The sequence below is a fragment of the Balaenoptera ricei genome, chromosome 10 (assembly GCF_028023285.1).
Source record: "Balaenoptera ricei isolate mBalRic1 chromosome 10, mBalRic1.hap2, whole genome shotgun sequence".
NCBI classification, from domain to species: domain Eukaryota; kingdom Metazoa; phylum Chordata; class Mammalia; order Artiodactyla; family Balaenopteridae; genus Balaenoptera; species Balaenoptera ricei.
In genome coordinates, this window is record NC_082648.1 from 22805949 (window position 1) to 22830692 (window position 24744).

Genomic DNA, 24744 nt, shown 5'->3' on the forward strand with positions numbered 1-24744 from the left:
TCACTTCTACATACTTCAGCATGCATGTCCTAACACAGTGTTTCTCAAACTTAATAGCCTATGAATCACTGAGGAGCTTGTTAAAATTCAGATTCTGATTCTGCTGGTCAGAGGAGGTACCTGAGATTCTGCTTTTCTAAGAATCTCTCAGGTGATGCAACGCTATGCATTCATCTACCACACTTTGAATAGCAAGGTACTAAGTACAAGGATATTCTCCTATGTGCTCACAATACCTTAGCTCACCTAAGAAAATTAATAATTTCTTAGTATCTAATACACAGTCCATATTCAAATTTTCCCAAATGCCTTTTATAGCTTTTCTCCCCCTTAACCAAGATCCAACCAAGTTTCATGTATGATGTTTATCTCCAATTTCTGCAATCTAGAATCACCTATGAAAGATTAAGGAAGTTATTTTACAGATTACTCCACAATCTGAATTTATCAGATTGTGCTCAAGATGTCTAACTTGTACTTTGATCCTATGCATTTCTTGTAAACAGGAACTCCTATAAACAGGAACTCAAGTTAAACCTGTTTTGCTAGAATATTCCATAGGTTATGGCGATAAAGTCAGCCTACATTCACATGAGCACATAATGCAGATTCACCTACTATCAGCAAAGCTAACTCTGACCACATGGATAAGGTAGAGACCATCGGATCACTCCACTCTGAAAGTAGTTTTCCCTTTGCAAAGAATTAATCTGAGGGTGCTATTTAGGTATCCTGGGAATATCCTTCCCCCAACACTCTTTCACCTGGTGATCCTTGCCTGAATTATTTCACTGAGGGTCAGAAAATGGAGATTTTCTAATTCTATTATTCCTTCTACATTTACTAGCTGGCATTCTTCTGTAAAGCAGAGCTTTCTCTTATCAACCGGGAGTGAATTACAGATCCTCCTTTTAAAAAGGCAGGGTAAATTCCTTCCCTTTATTAATTTTCAGAGTATAATTTTGTGTACGTTGCTCCAACGGTAGCAACTGAGCATTTTTCCTTTTTCTTTTTTTAGTATCAGTATGGACGTGTTTTTGTTTATTCAAGCATAATCAATCACGTTCTCTTTGATGACTGAATTGTCCCAGAGATGGCCAGTGTGAGCCTCTTCAAACAGGCTCCAGGGACTTCCGTGGTGGTCTAGTGGCTAAGACTTCGCCTTCCAATGCAGGGGATGCGGGTTCAATCCCTGGTCAGGGAGCTAAGATCCCACATGCCTCGTGGCAAAAAAAAACCAAAACATAAAACAGAAGCAATACTGTAACAAATTCAATAAGGACTTTAGAAATGGTCCACATCAAAAAAAAATCTAAAGAAAACAAAAAACAACCAGAAAAAGCAGGCTCCAGAGTCTTCTTGACACGCCCTCATTAGTCGTTGAGGGTTTCCTTGAATTCTGGCACGCGATATTCTAGCTCTTAACCAAAAGTTAAGAAGTAAACTAAAAAGACTAAGAATTCTTACATTCTTCATGAGAATAAAAATGGTCTTCAAAATTTCCTATGTACAAAAAAAAAAAAAAAAAAATTTCCTATGTAAAAAGGCAAACTTTGCCAATAGAGCTTCCTAATTTGTGAATAAGCACAATGAGTTTTCTTGTACAAGCCTCCCTCTTAGCATGGGGCAATGACATGCTAGGTGACACAGCAACAAAATCACATCTTACTCTGCAACAGGCTGAGCCCCTAGGCTAATCACAGACACCCAGTTTCAATCGCTTCTTTCTATGTAATCTGATAATCTACAACCTTCTAGGAAGATCTTAGCAGTCTAGAAAAACTTTACCCACCAACCACTAGATTGACAGATGACCTTGTTTATTAGACCGATATCAGGCACCCTTTAAGATATAAAGATAAAATCCTGCCCTCCACAAAGATGATCTAGAGCATGAGTCTCAAATTTTAATTTGCATAGGCATCACCTGGGGATCATAAATACAGATGCTGATTCCATAGCTCTGGGGTGGAGCCTAAGAGTCTGCAACTCTAACAAACTCCCAGATGATGCCAAGGCTGCTGGCCTGTCCCCACCCTTGGAGTCGCAAGAGTTTTCAGGGGTTTCAAAAGCTCGAAGAAAATTTTTGCTGCAAGTTAGAAACTTTGCATTTGGGTTTAAATATTAAAGATAACGTGTATATCCTTAAACAGTTTCACATTACTTTTTCTCAAAACACTATAACCTTTAGACTTGCCAAATTTCTTTAATCTAATAGTTATGGGAGTACATAGAAAATTACCACCCACTTCCATCCATAGCTCAAGATTACCAGTCACAGATGTGGCTGCAACTAAAACATAACAAAATTTACATGCATCTCCTCAAAAGCCAACGTTACTTAGGGATATCACTAGCAATGACTCCCAAGGTGACAATGAAATAAAAGAGAAAAAGTGAGAATCCCAGAAAGACCAAGAAAACAGTTTAAAAGAAAAAAAAAAAAAAAAAGCTCCTGGTAGCTTCTCCCCTTCTCAACTCTTACAATGGCGTCACAGTCTGGCCACACAAATTATGAGAGTCAGATTTACCTTGACAGCATTGGCCTGCACCTGAGGCACCTCGGCCATCCTCTGCAGGTGCCTTAGCAACGCCTCTTCAGTGAGGTCGTTCTCCGGCAAAAAGTACTGATAGACGTCATACTGTAACCTCCACCTGGAGTCCTGGCCCGTCTTGACGTCACACGGCGGAGCATCTGTGCCTCTAAAGTCAACCAACAAAACTGAACATCAATCTCTTGTGCTGCAAGTCTCATCTATAAAAAGGAACCAAAAGCTGGAACTTCAAACTTCTGCAACAACGATTCCAAGTTTGGCACCACCAAGAGAGGAGAGGCAGTATGTATGGTTACATAACCAGATGTGAGTATCAGTCAGGTTGAGTCAATTGCCCGCTTTGCTACTACTTGTTGGCTGCGTGTATGTGGGCAAGTCACTTAATCTCAACAACCCTTAGGGGGCCTTTCTGTAAAATAAGAACAGCAGCCCCTTCTTCATAAAAGTGTTAGGATTAAATGACAACACACAGCACTTCGCAGCACCATGGATGATACACAGGGAGCATTTCAAATGTTACTCAAATGTTAGCTATCATTACCATTAAAGTAGAAACTAGGGCAGAATGTTAAAATAATAAAATCCTTACAAAAAATATGAGTGTTTCATGCCTCCAGAATGTTTTCTATATTTAAAACTCTTTACAAAAACTAAGATGTACTTCTAAGCTCATAATAAAGGCTCAACATCTGGCTCTTCCTAAGAATGAAGGGAAACAACATTAACTGTAAATGACAGCTCGAGTATTAGTAACAAAGCTTAAATTACTTCCATTCCAAAAAAAAAAAAAGTATGCAATTCAATTCTGCTAAAGAGAAACTATGGATTTTGAGACAATTTACTCAATCTACACAACAGCGAGCCATGCACGTCCTAAAAGGAGTTTTAGGAGTCGGGAGACAGACATACCTCGCATGACCTAGGTTTGCTGGAGCAAATTTGATAGTTGTTTCAAAGAAATTATACTCCAGGTAAATGTTGGAATCGATATCTAAATCAAACTCCAAATTACAACCACCAGGGATAGGATCTGGATGGAAAACAAGGAAGTTACTTCACATAGAATTCTTATATATTCAAACCACACTCGGAAAAACAGAACCCCACCCCTTATAAGAACTCCCAATACAGAAGTTAAATAGACAGCTTCTAGTTTCGTACTACCTCATGGACTGAGGGTAAAGTTAACTGAGGTTACGGGCTGTGGAACAGGGATTAGAAGACCTTTTCTGTAAAGGGCCAGATAGTAAATATTTTAGAGGCTTTTCACACTTGATGGTCTCTGTGGCAACTACTGAACCCTGCTCTTGTGGCAGGAAAGCAGCCATAGATGATACGTAAGCGAATGGGCTGTGTTCTTTTGGGTTTTTTTAAGTACCGGATTTTTAGTTACTTTTCTTTTTTTTTTAATATTTATTTATTTATTTCGCTGTGCCAGGTCTTAGTTGCAGCACACGGGATATTAGTTGCAGCGTGCGGGATCTTGTTCCCTGACCAGGGATAGAACCTGGGCCCCCTGCATTGGGAGCACAGAGTCTTAACCACCGGACCACCAGGGAAGTCCCTGGGCTATGTTCTAATAAGACTTTATGTACAAAACAGGCAATGAGCTGGATTTGTCTTGCGCTCTGGAGTTTGCCGACCTCTGTGCTAGAGTTAAAAAGGTCAGAAGAGGCAGAGATTCTTAAGCTGGGGTCCAAGAGTGGGTTTCAGGGGCTCCATGAACACGCTGCAATTGTATGCCAAATGTTGAATGTGTGCCTCTCCTACATAGAGAAGTTTTTATTAAATTTTAGTATATAGAAGAAGAGTGTCCACTTTTCACATGACTCTTTCAACAGGGAGAAAGACAGTGTCACCCTCATTGCTGGAAGTTTTTGTGTATATATAAAAGAGTAAAAATTTAAAAATCTCAAGAACCCCAAGACCACGTATTAGAATAGCATATGTATAATAAACAGAAAATAAATTTGGGGTATTTAATTTACATTAATAATGTGGTTAAAACAGCTCTTCTTTTCTTATTAGGAATCCTATTCATAACCTTTAAGCAAGACAACACTTAAAGAAGTCACTTGACATTAGTTCAATTCCATGCAAAGAACTGTATACAGCGGACTCAAGTGGAGAAGCTAAGAACAAGGTAAACCAATTTAAAGGTTTTTAAGATCTCAACTTCATACACTCATCCAATCATTCCCACAGCTGGTTCTTAGTTTCCATAAACTGCTGGAACTCTGCAGATTTGGAATGGAGATACCCAGTGTGCACTGTTTCAATATTCTGCGGAATCTTTCTCAGAATTCTATGCTCTTCTTTCACACTCTCCTTTTCCTGCATTTACAAATATTTACCACACCTGAGAAAAGCATGTGTATTGTAATTGACACTCCACTGTTCATAAATTTTCTTGTGCACTGACCCTGAGGGAAGCTTGAAATCTATCATTTTTCAATCAGGTAATTACCCTTTTGCTACATAACACTGTCTTTCTTCAACTCCAGTCACTTTTTGGCTTCTACCTCCTTTACTAGTTATTGCAACCTCTCCTTCCCTTTACTACCAAACTTTAAAAGAATGTAAATTTCCTCACCTCACCTTCACTCCTCAATCACTATAATCTAGTTTTCACCCTCACTGTGCCACTAAAATACTCTCATTAAAGGCCACCACTGACTCTGGATTGTGCTATCATATGGACACTTTGAGTCACTCTCTTGATCTCTCTGCAAAGTACTATTTACCACTCCTTACTTAATGCAGGATGTCCAGGCTGTCCTCTTACCTTCCGGTCTACTCCTTAGTCTTACAATTATTCTTCAGCAGTTAACATCCCCCAGAAACAGTCTGGCACGTGGTAGGCACTAGGAAGTTATCTGCTATTATTTTTCCCCCCTAAATCTCTAAGTTCAGGCCTGGACAATCTCACTCACTTCCATGGCTTTTACTAACAACTATTCAGCTGGATATCTAACCTCACTCCTCCACTCCAGGCCCTTATTTTAAACTGCCTACTATACATTTCCATCCAGATGTCCTATAAGGGTCTCAGATTCAATGTGTCCCAAACTGAAGTGACCATCTACCTCATCCCAACCCCCTAAAACATCCAGCACCACAAAAATCCTATCTCCATGCCTATTTTGCATCACCACCTCCCAGCCGCCCAAATGGGAAGCCCACGCTCCCCACTTTTACAATCCATAACCACTGGTCATTGTGTCTTGTTAATTCTACCTTCTGAATATCTCAAACCCAGCTCCTCCTCTCCATCCCCCTCTAGGGGCCTCTGCTCGCATCTTCATTTCTCACTATGAGTCCTGAAAGCTGTGCTGTACTGACTCTGCTACGCCCTCTCCAACCCACTCCTCACACCGCTTCTAGAGTTAACTTTCTAAGAGATGAAATGCATCAGATCACTCCTCTGCTTAAAAACTCGCTATGTTCCTCAGCATAGAGTGCAAACCTCACATTGTACACCAGGCCCTTCACACCCTGGCCCCAGCCACACCCACTGTTCACCACCCTCCAAACACCCCATTCTCCTTCCACGTCTTCCTCGGCCTCCGATAACCAACTAATGTGTGAAGGACCATGTCTTGTCTTTCTGTTACAGCTTCTCCAAGGGCTCCTTAAATGTTTTCCAAATGAATAAATGTGTTCTCCTGGTCCCTACCTGGGCTTTCAGTCATCATGCTAATTCTCTGACTCCCCTGCTGTTAATACCTTTCTGACTCAAGGTATTGTACTTATGATAAACACTTTTAATAGGATTATCGTTTTCCCTAAATTTTCACACACAAGTCCCGCATTCCGGAGAGTAACAGGGAGTCGACAATAGAAAGGTTACCGCTTTCTGAGTAGGAGAGTGGAATGGCCACATTTTGGACAGGCTCAGGGTCTGAAGTCTCCAAGTGCCAAGTGCATATACTCTGCTCCGGTCTAAGAATGAAAACCAGTCCTTTGTCGGTGCCTGTTCCCGAGGCATTGGGAAGGAGAGTCTGCAATAAGGAAAGAACAGTCATCATGAATCGGGAGTTGAGCAGAGTGCTTAAATTCTGGAGTGGATCTAGTGTGCATGCCCTACTCCAAAGCTTCTCAAAACAAAAAGGAATAAAAACAGACCTTCCTCAGATGATTAAAGAATTCTTTGCACCTCTATGTGCACGTGCTCACACAAACACATGGAGCGTTCACTATTTAAAATATACGTCTTTGATCAGGAATAGCAGATACACAGAAATATCCCCAAGCTTTTCAATCCCCTCAGTTAGGATCTACTATGTCAAGTACTAAGACTACTGGGTTAAGGACTACTGTGTGAATGACAAAACTAAAACAATTTAGTAATGAGTCTGACGGCCTTTATTCAAGGGAGAACAACCCACGGATTAGGGCAGGACAGTGCCTCACTAGCTGTGGAGTCCTGTTCCCAAGGGATGTGGGGCATGAACTAGTTTCTTACAGCATTAGAAGGGCATGCTTGGCTAGGTCGGGATTTCCTTAGAAGTCGAGCGGGTCCTGTTTTCTAGGGTAAGGTGAGCTGGCTAAGCTGAGCTGGAAGACTGTGGCCAGTGTAAGTTAGGTTTCCTTGACAGGGGTTCCCTGTAAGTGCAGGCTGACTTAGGTTTAGATTTGTGACGTGGACCAAGCCACTGGGGCAGCCTCTATTTGTGGTCCCGATATACAAATTAACTTGACCACTACCAAGACAAAAATATAAGCTCTGCCCCCAAAGAGTTCAGTTCTTGGAAAGCTTTTTTAAAAAACTGAGTTGTAATTAACATATTATAAATTACACATAAAGTATACTAACGGTAGGTTTTTTTTTTTTTTTTTTTTTTTAACGGTAGGTTTTGATAAATGTAGGCACCTGTGACACCATCCCCACAACCAAGACAGTGAACATACCGATCACCTTCTTTGTGCCCTGTTCTAACCCTTCCTCACACCCCGGCCACTCCTCGCCCATCCCCTGCCCCCATCTGCTGGGAAAGCTTTTTGAATAACAAAGTACTAAGTTAAGAGGTAGCAGATTCAGAGTGTTTTCTTAAAGCTAAGGAAATAGAAAGAAAAAAGTGCCAGATGGGTTTCAATGTGACAAGCGTAAAAGAGAATGACCCAAATACTAAGTGAGGAACTATAGGGTCAGCAGTTTCAAAGAACTGCCAAGATGACCCAAAAACTCCAAAGTGCCACACTTCATCAGGAAGTTACAAGAGAAAGTTCTCGGGACTTCCCTGGTGGCGCAGTGGTTAAGAATCCACCTGCCAATGCAGGGGACACGGGTTCGAGCCCTGGTCCGGGAAGATCCCACATGCCGCGGAGCAACTAAGCCCATGCACCACAACTACTGAGCCTGCGCTCTAGAGCCCGTGAGCCACAACTACTGAGCCCATGTGCTACAACTACTGAAGCCCACACGCCTAGAGCCAGTGCTCCGCAACAAGAGAAGCCACCACAATGAGAAGCCCGTGCACCGCAAGGAAGAGTAGCCCCCGCTCGCCGCAACTAGAGAAAAGCCCACGCGCAGCAACAAAGACCCAACACAGCCAAAAATAAATATTAAATAAATAAATAAATTAGAAAAAAAAGAAAAAAAAAGAAAGTTCTGTTCACAGACTCACTTCTAGAGCTATGTGCAGTTCTGCTTATCATCTTCTCAGCAGTATAAATACAGTGAGAACTAAAGGCAGTCCAAGAAAGGAACACGATTATAATTCAGGATAACTAAGATCCTTTCTGCATGAAAACCGAGGCCCAAGATGCTGTTCATGCAGGCCATTTTCGTCCCATTAGTAATGCTGGCCTCCCTTTATCTAACCTCAGTTTCCTCAAATGTAAATATAGGCATTAGAACTACTTGGTTGAACTGTTACAAGAATTAAATTAACTACGTGGAAAACCAAATGCAAGGGTTCCTAACTAGGAGCCCCAGAGGCCCAGTGAGTTTCCAGAGGTCCCCATGAAACTATACAGATGTAGTCATACATTTTGCCAGGTAGAGAGTCCTGAGATTTCAGCAAATTCCAAGTCTATGGCCCCAGGAGCTTAAGGATCACTGGCCTAGCACACAGTGGGCATGCAATAAATATAAATGCCTTTTTTCTCCATCCTTTCTCTTCCTTCAAATGTTGTCTTTGCTATGATATTATTAAGAAGGAAATTACCTCTGTGCCATTTTACTATGTATCCTATGTAAGGGCCTGAATAGAAAGCTTCCATTTGAATTTAGTGCCAGAAAAAAACTTGGCTTCCCCTCAAGAACTGGCATGTTTCTTCCTTCTAAGAAAGTTATGAAATTTAACATGCTTTGATTTCTGCTCTGGCTGCAAAGAACTCAGGCAAAATCAATATATGAGTCATAAAAAAATATATATATATATGGGTCATAGACACTGTTATCTCTTCAATTAACATAATTTACTCTTTCCTCTTTTCCTTGATCAAACCCCTCCATTTCTAGTCTATTAAATCACCACACACAACTTCAAAACCTTCGTGGCAGAGACAGGAAAGCAGGAACAAAAAAATACCAAATACTTAGTTTGAAAGGTGCTGTGACCAATGCTCATAAGATATATAGGAATTGGACTAAGACAGCTCTGTTTAGCAAATTCCAGAATATTAGAAGGTAGGCTTAGGACAAATAAAAATGCAGCACAACTTTATACAGAGTGAAATTCATTTATTTGTCTAGGGGGTCATATAGACTAAATATAAATAGATTTGTAAAAGGTTAACATAAATGGCAGAGCCTTAATAGCTTAAGCTGACCCAGGACATTTGAAAAACTTCCCAGAGCTGAGGCTGAGGTTCAGGGGTGTAGTGATGATCTCTGTAAGAGGGTCCTAAATGCTGCTGGAAGCAAAGCACTGCACTGGTTAAAACTGAGTGTTAGGATTCTTTTGTTTCCATGAGACTCCAAAGAATAAAGCTGATCCTACAGGAGTCTTAATAAACTTCAACACTAAATGGCTGAACAACAAAGCAAACCCATTAAAATGTATTCTCAGGTAAAAATCACTGAGGACACAGTAGGGTAAGGAAAAGAAGAAGTGGGAAGTATGAGGAAAGCATAACTGCAGACAGGGGACATTTGGTACAAGCCACCCTCCCCCAAACTCAGGAGCATCACCCCTCTTTTTAGGTCAGAGGTCACCACTCAAGAAAGGCCTGTGATATTCACCTCTCAGCCAGTCTAAACCACTCACTTGACAGGACCCAATCTTGATTTTTTTTTTTTTTTTAAATTTAAGACATACACTTCTCCACAAATTTATCACCCTTTGTTAAGATGGTATAGGGGCCCCAAATTCTAACCACCTCTTTGAATTACTCATTACTGCATTCTCCCACGTATACACACATTGTACGTGTAAATAAACTCTTTTTTTCCCCTCCTGTTTAAAAAAAAAAAAAATTTAAGTCATAAAGTGGCATCAAATTCTAATGCTCGGGACTTCCCTGGTAGCTCAGTGGTTAAGAATCTGCCTGCCAATGCAGGGGACATGGGTTCGATCCCTGGTCCGGGAAGATCCCACATGCCACGGAGCAACTAAGCCCGTGTGCCACAACTACTGAGCCTGCGCTCTAGAGCCCGCGAGCCACAACTACTGACCCGCACGCTGCAGCTACTGAAGCCCGTGCGCCTAGAGCCCATGCTCCACAATAAGAGAAGCCACTGCAATGAGAGGCCCGCGCACAGCAACGAAGACCCAATGCAGCCACAAAAAAAAAAAATGTGTCTTTAAAAAAAAAAAAAAATTCTAACGCTCACGCTAAATACAAGACCCCAAAATGTGGAAATGGCTTTTACGGAAGTAACGCTTTGTACTTACCTCAGAAAAAGAAACTGTTGTATTCTGATACTGTGAATGTATTTGGAAAATAAGAAAAGTGACATTGCTGGAAATATGACGCAAAATAGCTTCCTCTGGAAAGGGCTTCTGGAGCTCCAAGTATCTAAATTTCCCCACAGAAAATTCAAGAAGACCTACAATGACAGACACGTTTCATTGTAACACTTATATCTCTAACAGCGATTTGTACAAACTGCATACTTAAACACAAATGCATGGCTAATTTAATCCTCAGAAAAACCCGTTGAGATAAATATTATTATTACTGCTCCTATTTCACTGATGAAGACAATGAAGCTCAAAGGGGTGAAGCTGCCCGCCCAGGGTGACTCAGCTAGAAAGGGTGGAACTGAGAACCTGAGGGGAAGAAAGGTATTTCAAAAGATGTGAAAAACAGGCTGTTCAAGGTGCCCGGCTCCCAGAGCCCAGGAACATCCCCCTTCTGGTAGCAGCAATAACAACTCTATTCAGAACAGAGTCCCTGAATTTAAGGATTAACAACCCTGATGAGTTACTAACAATCGTAAATGCACTGGTACTAAAGATTATTACGATCTAGTGAATTCTGAAGTCAGCCCAGCTAGAGAGACACATCTGGCTTCAATTTTTACCCCACCATTTACTAGCTGTGTGATCTCAGGCAAGTTACTTAATTCCCTTAAACCTCAGTTTCTTCATCTGTCAAATGGTACTGAAGTACTCAGCTTGCAAAGGAAGGTGTCATCATCACAGGCAAAAATGTCTATTGAGTGTCCACACCAGGAACTTCATGAATCATAGGGCTTCCAGAAGAAGGAGCTTTTCATTTGCTTGTTTGTTTAAGGATCAAGTTCAGAGCCCACATAAAAGACAGGCTATAACAAGTTCTCCAACACCTCACCTAGGCTTTCCCATTTGTCCACTTGCCTCCACTGTCTGCTTGTGTTTCACTCACTCACTGTGTCTTATCTCCCAGCTGCTCACCACTTCTTTCCTTTTCCAACCTAATTCTCAAGGAATCCACTAAATAGGCTGCTTTGACTTCTGTGTGGTTCTGGGTTCCCATCTCACCCCCTGCCCTAGAGTCAGTGTGTCTTTGCATAAACAGCAGAGGAGCCTGCAAGCATTACATAAGCAGTCTTGGGGGCTGGAACCTAAAAATAGAAAAAAAGATTTCAATTTAATAGAGATGAAAAGTAGTTGATGAGGTAAAGATTATATTCACCAGAGTCCCACAGTGGGAGGATCACGTTTTATTTTAGAAGGAAATTTGAGTCAGTGGGAGCTAAAAGAAAATACCCCAGACACTAACTCATTCTTATGTACCATTTCCTAAGAAGGCTAATTTTTTCAGCACTTTTTGTTGTTCTTGTAGTTAACACAAGTACTCCCATTTGGATGATTAAAAAAAAAAGACTATCAAGAAAGGCTAACCAAGAAAGCCAAACAGAACATACAAACATTGCTAGAACTAGAATAAAGGTTACTCTCTATAAAATTTCCCCAAACTCCATGATGTTATTATATTATCTTCATAATTTAATTCTTTAATTGATTATAGAAAAAAAGGTTACTTGTGGTTCTCATTTAATTTCTAAAAATCCAGAGAAAATTTTAATAGTTGTAACAATGACAAATGAAGGTGGTGTATTTTCTATTTATGTAACTGGAAAGACATTTCACCTTTTATGTGGAACAAAACTCCAGCCTGAATAGAGGTAAAAATATTAGGAAGTAGCTAACAGAATCTACGGAAGTCTGGAAAACGTGGAGAGTTTTCTGGGTTTTTTTTTTTTTTTTTAAAGGGGCACAAGGAACATTTTAATATTCCAGGTCTTCCCAGCATCAGGATTACTTTATTAGGAAACCAAATTATACATAAAATTAAGTGGACCTCGGTAAATGGCCCTAAAAACTTTTCATGTATTGCACTTTAACTTTGGTCCCATCCATTCTCCGCCTTCCAAGTCTTAAAACTATCCACAAATTCCAGTCTAAGAGCAGTCTCAGTTTGTTTTCCTAGGAATTAATTGGATTTCCATCCTTTAACTGTCCAAAGCACTCAGCTCATTTACCGGCCTGCCTTTTCGAGTTACATTTTCAGTTTTTCTGTTTTTTCAGTCCTTCCCCATCCCATTTTCTCTATTTGACAAATACTTATTTTAATACTTATGGACTAGTCACTCTGCCTATAGAATACTGTGACCAGAACTGATGTAAGTAAATTCGTAAAGGTTATAATCACTTAACTAACACTTAAATTTGCCCTTAAGCCTATCTTAGAAACTTTTGATGATCTTTACGTCTGTCTCCCATTACATGGGCCTTGAATCAAAATACTACCCAGAACATTTATAAGCCCTGGAAGAGACTGAAGCTATCAGTTAGTGAAGTGTTGGTTTTCTTAACGTTTCCTTAATCTATCACACAAGGGTAAAGATAAATTGCAACTCAGAAATACTTGGAGAACCAAAACTTTCAGTGATTTAAAAGACAGTAAGGAAAGACAGGACCATAGAAATTAAAATATACTACTAAACAACTGGTAACTTAACAAAATAAGTAGGGGTAATAAAAGTAGGTATTCCTGGGAATGTATGTTAAGTGCCTTTTCTTTTTTTTTTAATTTATTTTTATTTTATTTACTTTTGGCTGCATTGGGTCTTCATTGCTGCGCGCGGGTTTCTCTCTAGTTGCAGAGGGCGGGGGTTACTCTTCATTGTGGTGTGTGGGCTTCTCACCGCGGTGGCTTCTCTTGTTGCAGAGCACGGGCTCTAGGCGCGTGGACTTCAGTAGTTGTGGCACACGGGCTCAGTAGTTGTGGCTCGCGGGCTCTAGAGTGCAAGCTCAGTAGTTGTGGCGCACGGGCTTAGTTGCTCCACGGCATGTGGGACCTTTCCGGACCAGGGCTCGAACCCATGTCCCCTGCATTGGCAGGCGGATTCTTATCCACTGTGCCACCAGGGAAGCCCTAAGTGCCTTTTCTTTACACATTTCATTGTTTATCAGATTTCTATAGCGATCATGAGGCGTTCTTACCAGAAAGGAAATGCACAATTTGAAAAAAACCTTCTTCCTTGATGGCACTCAAAACACAGGTTTTACCTCAACTATTCACGTGAAATTTATAAAACAGGGACACAATCTAGAGAACATGGTGACACTCTCAACACTCAACAGGTGTCACCTGTTTTGTTTTTCCCTTAAAATGGTAATATTGCTCCAGATCATACATAAGCCATATTTTAAAAGGCAAGAACTGTAGAGAAAGTTAATTCCTCCAGCAAGTACACTGTACAGAAATAATCACTATTAACAGTTTGGTATACATCTTTCAGGATTTAGGCAGATATCAGCAGGAGCATCTCTATGTAGATGGAAAAAGAAAGACACAAATATGTTTGGTATAGCCATTTCATAGATCTTAGATATCTTTCCACATCAACAGATAATTCTAGCTTTATCATTTTAAAAGCTATGTAATATTCCATTCTAGGTAAAATGATTATTCAACCAATCCCTTACTAATGAACATATAGGCTGTTACCATTCCAGCATGAATAAGAAATAAGAAATAAAATAGTTCTATTTTGTGAAAGAATACTCTAGAAAAAAAGTATACATATGTGTGTGTGTGTACATATATATGCCAGGCAATAAACCTTTTTGAGAAGGTTGTTGCTGTGACAGTGTAGATCACCTTTGATTTTAAATGGTTAAAATAACTAAGGAGTCTTGTTCTCATTAATAAAATCAGAAATGAAAACAAACAGCTTCTGTGAGAATATAAAATGATCAGGAACAAAACAGTAAGTGACAGTCTCTGCTTCTGACTTTTTCGAGAAGAACAACTGCCATTTCAGAAACAGATTTCCAAAAGCTTCCGAAAGGAAGATGATGCCTACTAACCCTCTTTCCCCAGTCAAATGCCTGTGACAAGAACCAGAAAGAAGCCAGATAACAGAGGGGAGAGACACAGTTTTAAAAAACTGGTCACTTGACAAAGTAAGTAGGGCTATTAAAAACAGGTACCTATGGGGTGTATTTTAAATGTTTTCTTTTCTTTACACATTTCCTATTTTTCGTATTTTCTGTAGTGCTCATGAGGTGTCCTTCTTAGAAAGGAATTCTAATACAGTGGTCATCCACTTTGGTTGTACGTTACAACTACCTGAAGGTGCTTTTTAAAAGATATTGTTGCCTGGGCCCCTCCCCAACCAGTTAAATCAAAATTCCTGGGGTTAGGGTTCAAGTATCAATTACAAAACAAATATTTATTAAAATAACATGCAGGGACTTCCCTGGTGGTCCAGTGGGTAAGACTCTGTGCTCCTAGAGCAGGGGGCCCAGGTTCGATCCCTGGTCAGGGAACTAGATCCCACATGCATGCCGCAACTAAGAGTTTGCATACCGCAATTAAAAAAAAAAAAAAAAATCCCGCATGCCGCAAAGAAGATCCTGCATGCTGCAGCTAAGACCAGTCGCAGCCTAAATAAATAAATTAATTAAATTTAAAAAAAAAACAAAACACGCCTACAGAGAAGTGCACAAAGTTTACACTGCCAGATCAAGAAACAGCACTCTAGCCTCTTAGAGGTCTCCTGGTGGCTTCTTCCAATCACTACCTCTTCCCTCCTCCCCAGACGTAACCATGATCCTAACTTTTAACACCACAGATGGGCTTTTTTTTTTGAAGTTTAATTAAATGGAATCATACAGCATGAATTCTTTTGTGTCTAGCTTTTTAAAAAGCAACATTTTATTTGTGAGATCCATCCCAGCTGCTATCGTAACTGTTATTCATTCACTTTCACTGCCGTATGCTTCATGAAATAAATATACCACAATTTATTTATCTATTCTACTGTTAATGAACATTTGGACTATATCTAGTTTGGAGTAATTATAAATAACTCCATTCAGACAATTTTTTGTATGTGTCATTTGGTGCACATGTACACATTTCTATTGGGTAGAACCTATGAGTAGAATTATCAGGTAACAGAGTATACTTACGTTCAATTTTAGTAGATACTCCTGAACAGTTATCCAACATGGTTTTGCCAATTTAGACCTCTATCAGCTTGTAAGAAAGTTTCCAGTTACACAGTACTCTCACCAACACGTGGTAAGAACATTTTGTTTTACCTATTGGTTATTTAAATATCCTCTTTGTGAAAGGGTCTGTTAAGCCTTTTGCCCACTTTAAAAACTGGATTATCTGTCCTTATTGAATTTTAGGAACTCTTTAGGCATCACTGATATGAGTATTCTGTCAGATACGTGTTACAAATATCTTCTTCCACTCTTATAGCTTGTCTTTTCACTCTCATTACCTTTAGATTAACAGAAGTTTTAATTTTAACGTAGTCCAATTTCTCAAGTTTTTCCTTTATGATTTTAAAGAATTCTTTGCCAACATATTCCAAGATCAGGAAGATACATTCCCCATGTTAACTTCTAGAACTTTGTTCTACCTTTCACATTTAGGTCTAAAATCAACCTGAAACTGATTTTTATGTATGGTGTGAGGCAGGACGGTCAAGGTTCATTTTCCCATATGAATATCCTGTTCACATAGCAACCTTTATTGAAAGTAGTTTCCCTACTGCTCCGCAATTCCACCTTTCACCTAAGTCAAGTGACATATGTGAGGGTTTATTTCTGGACTCTTAACTGTGTACCATTGGTCTATTTGCCTATCCTAACACCAATATTACACTGTCTTAATTTCTGCCCCAAATTTGTTCTTCCTCTTCAAGACTGTCTTGAGTATTTTTGGCCCTTTTTCATTTCCATATAAATTTTACAAAGCAGCTTGTCAATTTCCACAAAAAAACTCTGCTGGGATTTGACTGAGATGGCACTGAATATATTAATTTAGGGAGAAATGATACCTTTATAACACAGAATTTTTCTAATCTACGAATTTGAGATATCCCTCTATTTATTTATTTCCTTAATTTATCTCAAGAATGTTGGATAGTTTTCTCTATAGAGATTGTAACATATCCCTTATAATTATCCCTAAATATTTAATATTTCTTGATGGTATTATAAATTTACTTTTTATTTTCTATTTCAATTTCTAGTTGTCTCTTCACCAACATGCCTTTTTTTCAAGGCTCTCCAGGTGATTCTAATGTCCAGCCAGGTGTGAGAACTCCTAACACAACGTTTGATGTATTAGGGAAGGAAAGCTATACTTTTTCCTATTCTTAGTTATCTTTATCTAACTTTTGCATGAAAATCCTCTGGCAATCCAAGAGCCATTTCACAATTTTTATAGAATACTGTATATTAAACACACCAGTTATGGTCTGAGTCCTGACTTGCAGGGCCCTGTCATATTTGATGTTCCGGAGCCTCACACAGTGCCAGGCACCTGGTTGGCACACAGTAAATGTTTGGTAAATGAGAGTTGAATTTTGTGACCTCAGACAAGTAATTATTTCCTATGGGCCTCAGTTCCCTCATGATAAAATGTAGGTAACTGTGCTGCATACATCACGTGGCTGCTGAAAGTATCAAATGGGAAAAAATTTGTAAACTGTCCAATACTACACAATAAAATATCATTATTAGTTTCTATTAGCTTTCCAATATTTCAGAGGCTCATGTCCTTATCAAAAAAAAAAAAAAAAAAAATGCAGGCAGTCAGTATGGTCCTCCTACAAATAAACTAGTGGGAAGAAGAGGTCTAACAGGTATAAAACGCTCAGCACATCCATCATGAACAGTGAGTTGAGAAAGTGACTTCCACAGAGGGACAAGGAAATATACTGAAAGTCAAGACAACTTTAACAGTTCAGCCTGGCAGAAACTGCATTTCATTTCTACTCATAAAAACAGACATGGCAAAGGAAGACACAAATACAAAAATATATCCTGAAGAGGTTAACAGGAACTTAACTGCACTTCTAAGTCATCTGGAAAAGGATGCATCAGAAACATTTTTTGAGGGATAATTAGATCTTATGACTTGAGGAGTGGACAGGAAAGAAAGCACATCAAGGATATTACAGGGCAGGGCTTCCCTGGTGGCGCAGTGGTTAAGAATCCGCCTGCCAATGCAGGGTACAAGGGTTTGCGCCCTGGTCCGGGAAGATCCCACATGCCGCGGAGCAAGTAAGCCCGTGTGCCACAACTACTGAGCTTGCACTCTAGAGCCCGCGAGCCACAACTACTGAGTCCACGTGCCACAACTACTGAAGCCCGCACGCCTAGAGCCCATGCTCCGCAACAAGAGAAGACACCACAATGAGAAGCCCACGCACCGCAACGAAGAGTAGCCGCCGCTCACCGCAACTAGAGAAAGCCCACGTGCAGCAACGAAGACCCAATGCAGCCAAAAATAAATAAATTTTTTAAAAAAAGAAGGATATTACAGGGCAAATGGCTAACACGAGACTGAGCACTTACGCTGTAGCTCTCCTCTAAAAAGCAGTGGCTCTGCTTTTTCTGGCAAAAATGTTTTTTGCCATCTAACGTACAGCAGGGGACCCTTTTCTATTTTTCATACCCTTCCTCCATTCCTACCCAGAGTCACTCTTTCCTTCCAATAATTCCATTCTAAAAAGAGCTGCCTAATCCCAATATGTTCCTTTTCTTTCTCAATCAGATCCTAAAGTTGCAACCTTAAAATTTTCCACCTCTTCCTTTTTACTATTTACTGAAATGTACCTCCATTGTTTCTGCTTTAACCAACAGAAAAATTCTAGGACAGATTTGTCAACGCTTAGTCTTCATAATTCTCTTCAGATGGAATATTAAAAACAAAAACCGTTCAGCTACTTGAGCTGGCCAGCATTCAACTGCCCCTCCCAATTTCTCATTGATACTTTCTTATGAATTTTCATTAGCCCTAAAAGGTGAAAGGAAACACAAAAATGCACACACTTTTGAGAGAAAGAGAACACTTGCAACTAACTAACACAAGTGGCCTGCTACCTTCCTTAAGCATTATGGATAGCACAAACTTGAGAAGGTTCAAATACCACTCTGCTCTACTCCAATCACTAGGTAAGTTCCTGTGAGTTACCAGATATGAACCTGAATCAATAATGAAAGGTGTTAAGGGGAGCAGGGAACCGGGACTCCAAGAGAAGGGAAAACTGTTTCGATGTATGGTTCATCTCCTGCTGGTCACAGAAAGCACCGTCCTCAGACATTCTAGAACTCCATCTGCCACCTTTAAAGATTCACTTAGGGCTTCCCTGGTGGCGCAGTGGTTGAGAGTCTGCCTGCTAAGGCAGGGGACACGGGTTCGAACCTTGGTCTGGGAAGATCCCACATGCCGCGGAGCAACTAGGCCCGTGAGCCACAACTACTGAGCCTGCGCGTCTGGAGCCTGTGCTCCGCAACAAAAGAGGCCACGATAGTGAGAGGCCCGCGCACCGCGATGAAGAGTGGCCCCCGCTTGCTGCAACTAGAGAAAGACCTCGCACAGAAACGAAGACCCAACACAGCCAAAAATAAAAATAAATAAATAAATAGATAATATCCTTTAAAAAAAAAAAAAAGTAAAGGATTAATTCCTTAAAAAAAAAAAAAGATTCACTTAGCTTCTAAGCCACTACTCAAGGCGTTTAGCTCTTCCTGCTAAAGATGGGTAAATCCTCCTAACTTACAGCAGCTACTCAATTTCGAGTTTGTATAGTCATCAGAATCCTCAAATAGAAATCCAGACATTTTCCAGGAGGATCATGCAAGTCTGGAACTAAGTCTTCCTTCATTTCCACTCTGATCTTTATCTGACAGATGTGGAGAATATCAGCCTTCATTAACCCTCAGCAGTCAAGTTCCCACCTGCTGTCCCTCTCCTGCACAGAACAGCAATACTGATGCAAGGCCAGAAGAATAATGTGGCTGAGGAAATAACAGTGCTGTAATCACAGAAAAGAGGTGAGAAACAGTGTCTGAAAAACATTAATTTCTCAGATTACTTCTCTCATCTGATCATCTGCGAACTCAATCTCTCAGATTCTTCACCTTGGAAGAATGGAAATAGCCATATGAGGGAGGGAGAAGAGACTCTATTTTGAGGAATGAGAATTCAGAGAAGAATTAAGTGTAAAGCACCACACTAAGTAAAACATTCTCACTGGAGGGCAGCTTTGTAGAAGTGGAAGACCATGAAATTTACAGCAAGACACACTTGGGTTCATCTGCTGTCTGTGCCCTTCGTAGCTGTTTACTTGTGTAGTGAGCATCGTCTTGGGCCTCAGGTTCCTCCTCCACCAGTGAGGACAATAATTATCTAACAGGGTTGTAAGGATTAAATAACACTGCCATGAAAAGCACCTGGCACTTACTGCACGCAGTGAATGTTAGCGCTCTGCTATAAACAAGGCTATTTTTTCTGCAAAACTATAACCGCCCTTTTCAGCTTTGGCCTTAAATTCTAGGCAAAAATTCTAGGATTCAGTTTGCACAAGTGCTTTTCAAAGATAAGCATTCAGAAACAGAATCACATATTCAGAAAATACTATGTTTCAGAACTACAACTAGTCTCTTAAGCTCAAAACAAAACCAAGAATGTTCTTGACCCCATGGAAAAGCACATGATTATCAGCTTCGTACAATTAACGCTTCTTACAGTTTGTATTAACAAACCACCAACTATTGCTAAAATCCATTCACCAAGCACATGACCTATGGTCTAAAGTCCCATTCTGGGTTCACTTTTCCTCTGAAACTCCGTAGAGTATAATCAGTTTGAAAAGCATCTAGATCTAGATTTTGGAGTACAAAAACCCACTGCAGCTGGGCTGCATCAAGCCTCGCAGTCCAGAGGCTCAGACCAGCCACTTGGGAGCAAAGAGGTGTTTTAATGTGTTAAATTAAACCTACAAACATGGCTGCACCCTAAGGGAGAGAATAACGTGTCTGAACAAGAGAGTTTCTTATCTCTTCCCATTCCCCTAACCTAAATTAGGAGGTTGACAGTAAGGCCTCCTTAGCAATGGGACTTGCCTTCTGCAGGAAAGGACCTCGATCCATTCCTGCCGGTTCTGGACTCACCGCCTCCCCTGCTGCGCGGACAGACCCCGGGGTGGACTCTGACCTTGCAAGAGATGCAAGACCAAGTTTGGGTTGCAGCAGTCAGGCGCCCCCGACCTTACCCTCGCTGGAGTTCCCGACGGTCTCGGCTCCGCCGGCCGCCGCCGGTTCCGACGCCAACACAGCCAGAAGCAGCAGCCGAAGAAGCTCCATTGCTGCCCCGGCCGGGCGCCGCCACCTAGCCCGCGCTACCCCGGGGCGCCCGCGCCCGGCGCCATCGCTCGCCAGGTGCACGCGCAGCACACCTGCCAGCCCCGCGGAGCCCGCGCGCCCTCCGCCCCCGCAGAGGGCTCCAGTTCCGGCAATCAGCCCCGCGGCGCGGCCCCACGCCTCCTCCCGCCCCTCACGTCACGGCGACGGCGCCCCCGGGGCGGGGACGGGAGCGGAGGGGCGTGTCCGGGCGGCTCTCGCCTCCTCCCGGCCGGCGGCTCTGCGGGCGCCCTTTGCGCCGGGGGCTGCGGCGACCCCAGGAAGTTGTGGGGTGTAACCTGTACTTCTCACTTTTGGTATCTTTCGCACTTACGAAAACTACCGTTTGAGTGAAAAATAACCCTATCTGTTGCGGCCTAACGTCTCCAGGCTCCCGTTTCCCGCGTTTCCTTTGCAAACGGAAAAAAAGAGGAATCTGGTGCTCAAAACGCTAGAGTTGATCGTTTCTCCCTGTCGCAATTGCCTTAGCTCCTCAGGGAGATGTTGGTATGAAAATACGGGGGCAGTGCTGTTTCTGTAGTGGTCATTGCGCTGGTGATGAGCGCCACAATTAAAAATAGTTTCGTTTTCTCTAAGCGAAATATCCTCGAAGACTCAAGACCTTCATCTGAACTTCCTCTCTCAAATTTTATACGTGAGGGCTGTTTAAAGGACAGTAGTCCATGTGACAGATGGCTCGTGAGACGATTGTGGAATTAGGTTGATAGACTCAAATTTATTTGGGGAAGATTGCCCTGCTTTATTTTTCCTGCCCTTTAACTTTTTCAGTTATCTATTTTAATAAGCAACTATGTTGAAAATTCCATATTTGGTTAATCCACTACTAAACTAAAAACCTATAGCAATCACCATAATATTAACAGGCACAACTCGTTTCCTGTCCTTCCAATGCCTGGTCCAAATGTTCACACCTGCGGTAGTACTATTTATTCCTATGATGTTTATTCACTGTCCCACATGCCCTCTTTCCAGTAACTCTCAATAGATGAAACCCCGGGACGATGATAGCAGCGATTATAAGGGTAGCATTTGGACCCGTGGATGGATTATTCAGTAAATTGTGTCTGATAACTGATTAGCTGCACTCTACTGGGGAGAGAGGATTACAACTCTATCTCACATCGTCACAATGAAATCCCAAAGTAATAAATAAAATTAAAATCTTAAAAGAGCTAGAAGAAATACACCTTTAAAAAAAAAAAGTTGATCGCAGAATGATGGGAGGTACTGTCTTTTTTTTTTTTTTTTTTTTCTTTTAAGAGTTTATTTGAGCAAAAATCTATTGGAATCTGGCAGCGCCAAACCAGAAGTGATCAGAACTATTCAGTGGAGGAACTTTCTAAGCAAAAAAGCGAAGGAGGAAACCATAAAGGAAAAGATTGGTAGATTTGGCTACTTAAAAATTTTAATTTTATTAAAGCCAAAAAACACCATAAACAATAAACCATAGGAAAAGTCAAGTTGATGACCAAAAGTAAAAGTTAGCCAACGACATGAATAGGGAATTAAAAAGAAAAAAAAAATAGAAGAAACACAAATGGCCAGTAAACACATGAAAAAAAGTTCAAATTCACTAGTAACACACAAAATCAAATTAAGAAACTAAGCTGTAAATATTTTAAAAGAACAAGAACTTCGAGTGTGGATGAAAGAGCTGAGAAGACATTCTAATATGGAACTAGTGAGAGTGTAATTTCATACAACTTTTTATGCCATGAGCTGCATCAGAAATCTTAAAAATACTCAGCATCGGTGTGATAATAGCACTTTTGGATTTAAGTATGTAAATATGTATAAAAATTATATATATATATTAGTGCACAAAACTGTTCAAGGTGTTATTTACAATAGCAAAAAAACTAAAACAACCTAAATGCCCAACGATAAGAAGTTAATTAAATAACCTGTAATGCAGCCATATAATAGAATACCTGGTAGCCCTTCAAAAATCATTTTTTAAAAGGCAACTGATTGATCAGGAAGTGTTTATGAAAAGGCAAGTTAAAAAGCAATACATATATATATATATATATATAGTATAAGCTTTATTTTGTTTTCTTTTTAATATGCATTCATGTTTATATGCATAGAAAGGTTGAAAGAACATTATCAAAATGTTTAAAATAGTTTATCTCCAGGTGATTGGATTAAGAATGATTTTGTCTGCACATTTCTGCTCTTTGTAAAATTTCTACATTGAATGTGTATGGCTTTTGAATAAGAAAATAAAAAATTTTTAAAGATATACTTCTAAAGGTTTTCTGGTAAAAGCATTCAGGATAACAGTCCATCTTCCTGAGTATGACACATAATGCTTTTCATGAAGTAGCGCCTGCCCAGCTCTCCAGGTCTTGCTGCAACTCAACTCCTCTATGCTGGCCATGCTGAATGAATTTCACTTCCCTGAACTAACCCCATTCCCTCTCTTCCACACTTTAGCATTGCAGTTCCCTGTGCCTGCAGTGGACAGCTGATGACAGATGTGTCAGTAAGCAGAAGAGGGCCTCATTACCTTGGCTCCAAAATACCGTAACAGCTTGGGAAGAATATTGGCTGGGGTTCCTTGCTCATGTCAGAGTTCCACTGGCAACCTGTGAAGCAAATGGGCCCAGCAGCTTTGCAGATGAGTTTTTATTCCTTAGAAAGGAAACACAAAAACTGACAAGATTCCCAAATCCAAGATATAGATAACTAGAGCCTTAAGGACTGCTTAAAGTCTAGAAAAAGAAGGAAGGCAGGCAACCTATCCTAGATTTTTGACAAAGCCCAAGACACCTTGGATGGAGATGGGAATAAAGCTCCAGGGGAAAGGCAGGAAAGGTCCTCTGTGAAGCTTGCCCATTTACTCTATCTCATTCTAACCTCACCTTTGTTCTGTATTTTTTTTTTGAATTTTAGAATTTTATTTATTTTTTTATACAGCAGTTTCTTATTAGTCATCCATTTTATTGCTCTGTATTTTTTAACACTTGTTCTTCCTGTGGGTTACATTCTTTGGACTGTGTTCGTTAAATTAAATTCAATAAATGTTTATTTAGTAACTTATATGGAAATCATTATGCTAGGACATCCATTCATTTAGTCCATAAATATGCATTCAGAGTCTTCTAAGTGTCAGGCTAAATGCTAGGTGCTAGGCATTGGAAATATGGAAACAATTAAAATATGTTTCCTGCCCACAAGTAGCTCATGGTGGTGAGTGAATTAGAGTCATGTATGGATAATTAAACCTCAAGGTGTTGAGTGTAATAACAAGTACAAGGAACAATTCTGAAGATTGGGAGCAACTAACTTACTCTAGGGTTTCAGGAAAGGTTTTATCAAGAAAGAAACATTTAAAATGAGGTTTAAAGCTGAGTGGATGATCAACAGGGGAACAAAATCGAGGTAGGGATGGAAGCGTGGGCTTTTCATACAAGGAAGAGAGAATTAATGCATCTTATATGATGTGCATAGGAGTACGAAACAGCAGAGCATCTGTAGGGAATTGCAAAGAATCTAATGTAGCAAATGCTTATTTACAGTATTTCAGCACAGTGCTTGGAACAGTTTAGATGTTTAATAAATTGTGACTGAGTAGGTAATAAAGGTAGTTAAGGGTCTAGAATGTCAAGTTAAAGAACGGTTAAAGATTTTTTTTTCCTGAAAAAATAGGGAGTCACTACAGATTAAAAAAATCAAAATACTTACTACAAGATTGGCTATGAGTTGATAAAAAATCAAAGCTGGGTGAAGGGTACATGAGCGTTCACCATACTATTCTCTCTACTTTTGTGTATGTTTGAAACTTTTAATAATATAAAGTTTAAAAGGACATACTTACCAAAATTGTGTTTCAAAGATAAGAGATACATAATACTGAGTTCCTCCTCTTAAAACCATATAATCCAGCAGGGGATTCAAGAAAAGCAAATGAAAAAGCATATGAAAAAAATGTCAAAATCATGAAAGGAGAGAGAAGGGGTCCACGTGGAATCTAGTAATTCATAAAATTTACATTAAAAGTAAAAAGTAAAACTTTAAAAGATCGAGTGTGAATTAAATAGCAGCAAAGAAATTGTTTTGATAAAGGTAAA

General features: G+C 40.2%; 1 protein-coding gene across 1 annotated transcript in view; it reads right to left on the bottom strand.

Annotated features, from left to right (window-relative positions):
• TM7SF3 (transmembrane 7 superfamily member 3) overlaps window positions 1-20765 on the bottom strand; it is a 36891-nt gene extending 16126 nt beyond the window's left edge. Inside the window, exons 1-5 of the mRNA XM_059935509.1 lie at window positions 20521-20765; window positions 10397-10551; window positions 6406-6556; window positions 3465-3585; window positions 2532-2703 (exon numbers count right to left, since the gene is read on the bottom strand). Of these exons, the coding sequence (XP_059791492.1) occupies window positions 2532-2703; window positions 3465-3585; window positions 6406-6556; window positions 10397-10551; window positions 20521-20611 (690 nt within the window). The 5' untranslated portion in view covers window positions 20612-20765. The remainder of the gene's footprint in view (window positions 1-2531; window positions 2704-3464; window positions 3586-6405; window positions 6557-10396; window positions 10552-20520) is intronic.
• Between the last annotated feature and the right edge of the window lie 3979 nt (window positions 20766-24744).